A 9851-nucleotide genomic window follows, 5' to 3' on the forward strand; every position below is an offset into this window, starting at 1 on the left:
AATGTAGGTAATTTTGTTAAAATTATGTGAAATAAGAAGGGAACTTTTTACTTTAATTTTATTGTAAAACTATTTTTGACCTGTATGATTATGTCCAAACCTACTGCACTGTTTTACAGTGTACTTTGTAAGCTCAGACAATTCATATGTTGATGCCAAGTCAATACAATTACCCATGTGTTACTGCTGTGATGCTGTAAATGTGTCAAAACTGAACACATACAGTTGAAGCACAAGTGAACTGAAAACTGTAGCATTTTCCTGCCGCCAGTGGCTTTACTGGCCTCAGTCCATCTTTGGGTTGTACATGTATCCGTACATGGACGGAAGGAGGGTGAAAGTCAGTTTGGAGTCAGATTTAGACCTCTTGAAGGCTCACAGCATCCACACGTTCCAAGAATATACGTATTACACATAGGTCCAGATTAAATACTGTGCAACATTGATACCTTGTTAAACAGCTTTAGGGCATAAACATTTATAGACATTATTTTTTCCATTATTTATTTTTATTTTTAATAAATTTATTTAACAACTCCAGTAGATAAGCAAACCTGAGCCTTCCCGTGCAATGACTACATAGTAACAAATATTGTAGACAAAGATTCTTTCATTTGTTCAATTATTTGAATAAATATGGCTGTTACAACTTGAGGAATGTAAAAAATAATGTGCAACTGACAAAGGATTTCAAACATACACACAGAGAGATAAAAACACAAAACAATGAAGTAACCCTATCAGTAAAAAACATTACTGGATTACTGAGCAGGGCTGAGACAGTACGTTTTGTTTTATTACATTACTATGAGGCGAGTGCACATATATGTTAAACATGGCACTGGGTGGATCTGGTTTTATGTTGTGGTACGGTATGTTCCTAACATGTTCCCCAGGTTTGACTCAACTATATATACACATCTACCATAACAAACATTGACAGTGACAACCAGATGGTGGGGTTGCACTATATTTAGTAAAGGTGTGTCATGTGTTGCTATTCCTGAGTATAATGCATGCATTTGTGCATCTGTATAATATGTTAGCTGGTTGATAATAAGTTTGCATCTCTGCAAGCATTTACTGTTACGTTTGACTCATCAGCTGTCATACCCTCATTTCATGTTTTTTCAACTTGGCTGCACCTTTCTTCTCATTTTGAAGCAACATGACTGTATATCAAGGTCTTAGTGAATGCATTTGGAATGTATGTATACATTTCATGATGAAGGAATGCAGACAAGTGCAACCATAAAAGGAGGGGGATAATGTTGTTAAATTTAATTAAACAATAAAGAAAAAATAAATAAAATGCATCTATGAAATGAAGAAAAAAAAAAAAGCATTGAAAAAAAGTCCTGACATTGTGGCCTGGCATGCATCTGAAGCAATGTGCAATCTTAACAAATAACATTTCTTATTAGATGTTGCATGATGTAAATGATAATGTAATCTATCCCGAAAAGGAAGCTAAAGGGACCAAATCAAAAGAAGGCTATGTGTGTTTCTGTATTTCTGCACTCAGCAAATTTCCTCACAAGACGGCGCGCCATAGAAATTGAGGACCCAGGCTCATGTTCAGCTATATCAGCGGAGAGCTTTGTGATTGGCCAGGCGAACAACCTGCGCTGTATCCTTCCTCAATATTTGTCCAACTTCTGTGATTTTATTTGGAAATGTATCATTGGATGTGGTATTTACGTAGCCCTATAGAAAACAACTTTGGTGTGAAAAACATACGTTCAACTGTTCAGCTGTCAAAACAGTAAACGGTGCCTGAACTCTCTCTATATCCTGTGTCACCGAGCGTTGTTCACACAGGAAAGTAGTCCCGGTTAGTGAGGGGAATAAATACTGTCGCTCCAGCAGAACCATTGGCGTCTTGGTCCATGCAAAGTTCACCCAGTAGGTGAGTAGCAGCATTAAGACTCAACTATATGATAGACAGAGAGAGAGAGCAGCGCAGAGTTTGTTTTTAGTTCAACAGTTTTACCTGAATGTTTAAATCAAATTATAATTTCCTATCATGTTTTTAAAAATGTAAAAAACTAATTTCAATCACTGATGAAACTTTTACTTTGAAGAACTCTACATCACTTATTAATATATTTAAAGTTATTATGCATGATCATAATAACAATAATAATAAACAATAGTATGCATACATTGTATTTATAATATATATTTCAAATATACAAATAAACTATCTAAAATGTCACTTTGATCTGGAATAAAGTGAAGTGGATTGCACATGCAGTTCTTTTATACACACTGCACAAGGGTCCCACAAGTCACATACAGCTTTCTAACTTTGATTTATTTGTTAATTGTATATATTTTATGTATTTATCTGTATCATGCTCTGGTATCTCTGCTCTGCTTCTTGTGCAGATACAGAAATTAGTTTCTACTCAAACTGCACATTTCGATAAAGTTTTCTTTCTTAATGAAATAAATAGCAGCTTAAAGTATGACCTGTTACTCTGTCATTTATTACACAACTATTAATTTTTAAGAATGATCTGTTTAAAGACTGTATTTCTCAAACATAGCCTACTAAGGTGGCTTTGATCTTGTCATATATGGCATATATAAAAACACAGCCCTTTTATCATGCAATTATGATGAATTTCCCTGATGATTTTTTCTGATATAAATTAGCTTAAGCCTCTGTCAAGTGTCCAGCTCCTCTTCTTTAGCTGCATATAAACGCCCTGGAATGTGGGAGAGTGCAGTCAGGCAGGCACATACTGTTGTTGTTACTCTTTGCACAGGCTGTTGGGTCAGCTTGTACAGTCACTCTGGAGAGGTCACACCGTCCTATAAGTGTGTACCTTTCCATTTAGATAATTGATAGATTCTTACTGTAGTTTCTGATTTACTTTACACACTCTTTGAATATATGTGCTCACGTTTATGTGATTATTTATGACCTTAATGTAGCTTCTATTACACACTCTTGGTTTCAGGAGCCTTTGTGTCACCATTTAGATCACAGCTGACCTGAACTGTCTGATGAAGAAAAAAAACTCCTACATCAATCAATCAATTTATTATTTGTCAAATTATATAAAAATACAATAATAACAATACATATCCTATAAAACATGTCAGGGGTCGAGTTGTCAGGTTCTAATCGATCATCACACTCCTCTGTCTTCACAGGTCGTTTCCTGCGAACACAGATCCAGTCATGTCAAAGTCAAAGGATATGAGCTCTTCCATCATCCACACCCAGCAGATGCATGCTGCCATGGCAGACACTTTCATTGAGCACATGTGCCTGCTGGACATCGACTCTGAACCTGCTGTGTCTCGCAACACCGGCATTATCTGCACAATCGGTCAGACTTATTAACAAACCCTATTGATTCATCTCTTGTTACACACTCGTAACAATAAAGAATATCTTGTTGTATCTTAGAAATATCATATTTAGCTTTGTATTCATTCACCTGTCTTGATGCAGGACCTGCCTCCCGATCTGTGGACATGTCAAAGGAAATGATCAAGGCTGGGATGAACATTGCAAGAATGAACTTCTCTCATGGCACACATGAAGTGAGTCACATACATAAATATTTAGCAAATGCACTGCTTTCTTTAAGTATTTGCATCTCTGAAACTTTACTTAAACTTTCTAGCCTGATGCACTACACAATCCCAAATGGTGATGTCACAGCAGGTTTTTACCAGTGGCTGTCGAAGCCAAAAACACCTGCTGTGACTTTACCAATTCAAGTGTGTGCAGTTTGTGTGATTTAGAGTGGATTTGCCCTTTACTGCAGGCGTCAGTGTGGCATTACTCTTGTGGCCTGGTCTAAAGTATTCTAGTCAATTGATTTCACATACCAATCATATGAGAGGAACGCAGCTCTAACTAACGCAGGGCTTAAAGTACTCGGGCCTGGTGCCAGATTTCTGGCGTATGACTATTAGAACTATTAGAAAAATAAATAAATTAAAAAGTCCACATGGGATTTGTTTTTAATGCGCTGGGTTTAACCAATCATCGAACTTCCACCTACCAATGAAACAAGTTCTAGCCAACCAGATGCAAAGTAGGGCGGGTCTTTGCCGAAAAGAGTGCGGTGTGGTCTCCGCATAGGGTCTCCCAGAGCCATAGATATCACTCTGGGGTGTCCGTGGTAGCGCGGCTAAAAAAAAATGTAGGCAAAGTTTATCAAACTTGGAGCATGTAGATACAGCTTTAGTTGAGAAAGGAGTTAAAACAAATGGCGCTGGGCATGAATAGAGGACAAGAGGAAAAGAGTGGAGACGGGGAGCCGTTTAGCACTTGGTGTCTCATATTGAGGGAGCCGGGTGCTTGCTTCTGCAGTGCATGTTCAAGGAAGATACTGTACGGCAGCAGCGGTAAGAAAGTGCTTGCTAGTCATTAGATGCTGGTCACAAAGCTTTGGTCCGTGCACTCTGTCATACGAGTACGTTACCGGCAACGACGGCTACAGCTGCGACTGCGCCTTCACTGACCGACCGTGTTTGTGATACAAACAATACGTGTGTGCACGTTCATAGAGGAACACGATTTGTCATTAACGATGGCCATTGTGTAAAAGCTATCTGAAGCCCAAACTGCCTTGACAAAGCTGTCTGTTTGGAATAACGGCCATGTCCCAGAGTTCAAGCTTTTAAGAAACGTACATGAAGCAACTAATGTCAACATGGACAAAATCACGAATGTAGCTAATTCGCTTTTTTGATGACCTGGCCCAAGTAACAACATCTAGAAAGTTTTGTTTTCCCAACGATTTATTGTAGGATTATGATATTATTGCATATGTAAATCTCCATTGACTCTTAATTTAACATATGGTTGGAAGAAGGGGGGGGGAGGGGTGTTCAATTTCAGGCTCAGGATTATTTTTCACTTTGAGCCCTGGGTCTGTCTGTGGCTGTAATGTGATCTGCGAGTTTACATGCCCTCTTCAGTACCACGTTTGTGTGATAATTTGAGATTTGGCGAGCCAACTGCATCACAGCCAATTCTTTGGCTGATCTTATACTCTTGACCCTTCGCCTTTAAAAGTCATGCCTCTTTACCTTTTTCACTGTCACCTGAGCGGATTAGCCTTCAAATCTATCATCAGCTGTAGTATGAATGCCCTCTGTTGATATTTGTATCTTCAAAGGTTAAGCAGTGCTGTTTTCCAAAGTATCTCAACTCTCAGAGTTGTTTTTAAGTTGTCTGTCCAGTCTATGTTTTAGCCAGGTTTTCAGCAACAAAGAATTCATAATTGTGATCCATGAAATCACATCTCTGGATATATGATTTGTTACGAAAAGAGCAAAATAGATCTGACCTCTGTCTCATTGGTGTGTCAGTTGTCAGTACAGCTATAAATAGGTCTTGTGAGAGACAGCCTTGCAACAACAGTGCTTGTAGAAGGCATTTAGTGAAACCACAATGAAGCGTTCATTATTGACTGAGGACAGTAGTCATGTGCAGATTAGACTTTGAATTTATTCTGTTTTTTTGGCTGTAGTATACATTTACTAGATCCATAGCTGTGGACAGACAATGTAGCAGTTGTACACGTCCATCACATGAAGTAGGAAATTAAAAGTATTTGGTTTTTATTACATTTGTCAAACACCCTGTTTTAAAGGCTATAGCATCACATATTTAGATAACTATTCATGTAATCCCTGACAGCTATTTATGTACAGTGAAACTGTCATGAGCTAAAACTGTGTGGCAGTTGTCATTCAAGGTTTACTGCATATAGTTATGTAACTGTGCTGTCCTTGTGACTACATGACCAAGTTTGTCCACCTGTTGTAATATCTTCATTTCAAGAATTTGACACATTTAGAGATAATCTTTTCTCCACCTAAATGAAACAAGGTATTATGACTTTACTAATGTCAATTATTTCGCTTTGTATGCTATTCTAGATTTTTTGAGGTTTTCAATGTGATAACATTTGTTGCACACCCCACGTCATACAGTACCATGCTGAGACCATCAAGAATGTCCGTGATGCAACTGAGAGCTTCGGTCCAGGATCTGTTGACTACAGACCAGTGGCCATCGCTCTGGACACCAAGGGACCAGAAATCAGGACCGGACTTATCAAGGGCGTAAGTTCTTGCCAAATTACCAAGGCTTCAATGAGGCCTTTTTTTGATTCATTGCACAAATAATTGTATGAAGATTTCATGCAGCGATTTTTCATCCTGACAATGAACAAGCTCTCTCTCCTTGGTCTTGTTTAGAGCGGTACTGCTGAGGTTGAGCTCAAGAAGGGTGAGACCATTAAGGTCACATTGGACGACCAGTACAAGGAGAAATGTGACGAGAAAGTTCTGTGGCTCGACTACAACAACATCACCAAGGTTGTGCAGACCGGAAGCCACATCTACATTGATGATGGTCTGATTTCCCTCAAGGTTAAAGAAGTTGGTAAGCACACAAACAATCATCTGTGTGGTTCATCTTGTCTATCTTTCATACAGATTTGGCTTTCAACTTTCTGCCTGATGGTGGAAATGAAGTAACTATTCATTCTGTGTGTCCTAAGGCAACGACTTCCTGATGTGTGAAATTGAGAATGGCGGTACGCTGGGCAGCAAGAAGGGCGTCAACCTGCCTGGAGCTGCAGTTGACTTGCCTGCTCTGTCTGAGAAGGATATTCAGGACCTGCAGTTTGGCGTGGAGCAGGGTGTTGACATGGTCTTCGCCTCCTTCATCCGTAAGGCTGCTGACGTTCAAGCTGTCAGGAAAGTGCTGGGCGAGAAGGGCAAGAACATCAAGATCATCAGCAAGCTGGAGAACCACGAGGGTGTGCGCAGGTGGGTGAATTACCAGCGGTCACACTTGAATCTGCACAGATCTAAATCTTTGGAGAATTGTTGAACTGATGTTTTTTGCTTTTTGTCTGATAGATTTGATGAGATCCTGGAGGCTAGTGATGGCATCATGGTTGCCCGTGGAGACTTGGGCATTGAAATCCCAACAGAGAAGGTCTTCATCGCCCAGAAGATGATGACTGGCAGGTGCATCAGGATCGGCAAGCCCATCACCTGTGCCACACAGGTCTGTGACATCAGTGGGAAGACTGTTTTGGGGAAAACATTTTAAAAAGAAAAGTGTATCAGAAAGTATTGTTGTTTCTCCTCAGATGCTGGAGAGCATGACCAAGAAACCCCGTCCTACTCGCGCTGAGGCCAGTGATGTCGCCAATGCCGTGCTGGACGGCAATGACTGCATCATGCTGAGTGGTGAGACCGCCAAGGGAGAATATCCTCTGGAGGCCGTTCGCACACAGCACAGGGTAAGAGCACCTCCAACTGGTCCCATTCCTTAATGATTTTACGTGAAAATTGTGCCATTGGTTTTGATCCAACTGCAGCACCTGCGTGTCTCATCTGTTTGTGTGTTTGAGGCTGGGAGAAAGCCTGCATTATCAATATTTAAGCCCTCTAACACTTGTTGTGGCATGTGGTGCATTCATTTGCTCTTGGGAAACTGACATTTAACTCTTGAGAGTTGGCTGCCAAGCAGCAATTTTTTTTAAATGACAAAAGCTGACCAAATTCACATGATGAAGCAACACATTGGTCATGGTAACTTAATGGCTTTGCACTTTTGGCTTTATATACATAATCACACTGTTTGGGCAAACCTGGAGCTACTCGTTGCACTTAAAATAGAAAAATAAATACCATATAATAAAGGTGCATGATCAGCATCAGGAACAATAAACAATTAACCAACACATTGATAGCTTTACCTACTTGCGACAGAACCGTCCATGAAAGCACATCACTCGTACCAGCTTGGGTTTTACTAACAGCTTGTTTAGTATTTGTTCAACTTGCTTTGTGGATCCCTGTTGCACCGCCCCCTCCCTCCATCCATCTGCTGTCTTCTTGCATTGTGCTTTAACTGTGTGTTCATATTACTCAATTAGCATGTGTCTGAGGATCTGCAGTGCACAGCAACATCCCTGGACATCATGGCCGTCGCTGTTGTTTAACTTCTTGTCTCAGTGTGCTATCAGGTATGAAGACTTCTGCACTGAGGTTAACTGCCCCTTTGTTTTGTCCTTTATAATACAAACTAACTCCTGCAGTTGAAGCTGGCTGTGTGACTGCAGCCTGACACTACTTATATCAGGGGTTTTTTATGTTCACATGTTCAGATTGCCCGTGAAGCAGAGGCCGCCATGTTCCACAGACAGATGTTCGAGGAGCTGCGTCGCACCTCTCATCTGACCCGTGACCCCACAGAGTCCGTCGCTATCGGTGCTGTCGAGGCTTCATTCAAATGCTGCGCCAGCGCCATCATCGTGCTCACCAAGTCTGGCAGGTGAGACTCCAAAAAGAAGAAGCCCACTCTGTAAATCTTCTCTGTAAAGCTGTGACTCATAATATCCTACATGGCGCCCACTGTGAGCAAAGAAACTGGTGCATTGTCACATCTCTCTATCCCTCTGCCTCCTCTCCCTCCCTAACACAAGCCCTTGGCTCATGTGATGTATGCCAACTATTACGGCACTCACAATCTGTACTCCACTTGTGACCTTTTGAGATCTGAACCCTGACATTTTACAAGTTAATTTTAACTCCCTGTTCATTCTTCAACACATGATACAGAAGGTGTGTCAGCTGGATGGATTTCATAATGATAATGGCATAATTAAAGCAGCTATAATTAATGTTTCCATATTAACAATGGATCAAACTTTCAGGTCATTGTTTAGCAGTCCGAAACATACACATTTTTTGAATTGGCTTTGACATTGATATAGTTTCAGTTCTACATCTTATAATAACGATTTGTAATAATCTGCTACCTGCAGGTCTGCTCACATGCTGTCGAGGTACAGGCCCCGTGCCCCCATCATTGCTGTGACCCGCTGTGGCCAGACCGCCCGCCAGGCCCACCTGTACCGCGGTATCTACCCTGTGCTCTACACCAAGCCTGCCAACGACGTCTGGGCCGAGGATGTTGACCTGCGTGTGAACTTTGCCCTGGAAGTTGGTGAGTGGTGATGTTTTTTGTTAAAATCAGTCTAAAAATGTTTTTTTACAGTTAGGTAAATTGTTATGGACAGTAATTTTGTTTATTGACAGGAGTCACAATGCTTTATATCTAATTATTGAATCCTTACTTTTCCACTAACGCCTCTCTTTTTCTCTATCCGTAGGCAAGCACCGCAAATTCTTCAAGTCTGGTGATGTCGCCATTGTTGTGACCGGCTGGCGCCCAGGTTCTGGTTACACCAACACTATGAGAGTTGTGCTGGTGCCTTGAACTTCATCAAAGAACATTAGTAACTGCCCCCCCTTCCCTCTCTTGTAACCTGCCTCCCCCCTTGTCGGACTTTTCTTTTCTGGTGGTCTTCATCACCAACAGAAATTCAAAACCAGACCACACCAGACTGAACTCAAACCCTTTTAGTGGAAACTCTTCTGTCGTGTGTGTGCCAACTCTGTTTGCATGTTGAACAGAGTGTAAATCAGTGTTCTTCTGCATTCACTGTAAAGTACACGTTTTGTCATTTCCTTGATTTTTGGTTCTTTAATTATCTAGGGATAAACATACATATGTACTGTCATTGTTTTCTCCAGTGTTACATGCTGAACTGACAGTTGGTACAAAGTGTCATTGTGATCTGGCATGACCGGGTTTCTGTTCATTAAAAGGAATTCTTGGCTCAACTGTGTCTGTCTTCCTCTTGTAATCACTATCACACTAAACTGAGACAAGAGTCATTTCTTAATTCATTATTGTCAGTGCCAAATATTCCAGCAAGATACATTTTTCTTTAAGGGGTGGGGAGGTATTTTATGCCTTATGCCATTAGATAGCATTAGTAGGGAGA

General features: G+C 40.7%; 1 protein-coding gene across 1 annotated transcript; it reads left to right on the forward strand.

Annotated features, from left to right (window-relative positions):
* Nucleotides 1-1889: 1889 nt before the first annotated feature.
* pkmb (pyruvate kinase M1/2b) lies at nt 1890-9687 on the forward strand. The gene is made up of 11 exons (XM_031283237.2): nt 1890-1909; nt 3166-3344; nt 3470-3561; nt 5971-6102; nt 6238-6424; nt 6543-6813; nt 6907-7057; nt 7143-7295; nt 8166-8332; nt 8826-9007; nt 9174-9687. Exons 1-11 carry the CDS (start codon nt 1890-1892, stop codon nt 9278-9280), a joined length of 1641 nt encoding a protein of 546 aa, XP_031139097.1. The 3' UTR covers nt 9281-9687.
* Nucleotides 9688-9851: the final 164 nt, after the last annotated feature.

This window comes from Sander lucioperca, chromosome 7 (genome assembly GCF_008315115.2).
Source record: "Sander lucioperca isolate FBNREF2018 chromosome 7, SLUC_FBN_1.2, whole genome shotgun sequence".
Taxonomy (NCBI): Eukaryota; Metazoa; Chordata; class Actinopteri; order Perciformes; family Percidae; genus Sander; species Sander lucioperca.

Coding starts and splice junctions, on each gene's coding strand:
- pkmb (XM_031283237.2), top strand. CDS start 1,890: ATGCAAAGTTCACCCAGTAG. Junction 1,910..3,165: donor ATGCAAAGTTCACCCAGTAG/GTGAGTAGCAGC, acceptor CTGTCTTCACAG/GTCGTTTCCTGCGAACACAG. Junction 6,814..6,906: donor AACCACGAGGGTGTGCGCAG/GTGGGTGAATTA, acceptor TTTGTCTGATAG/ATTTGATGAGATCCTGGAGG.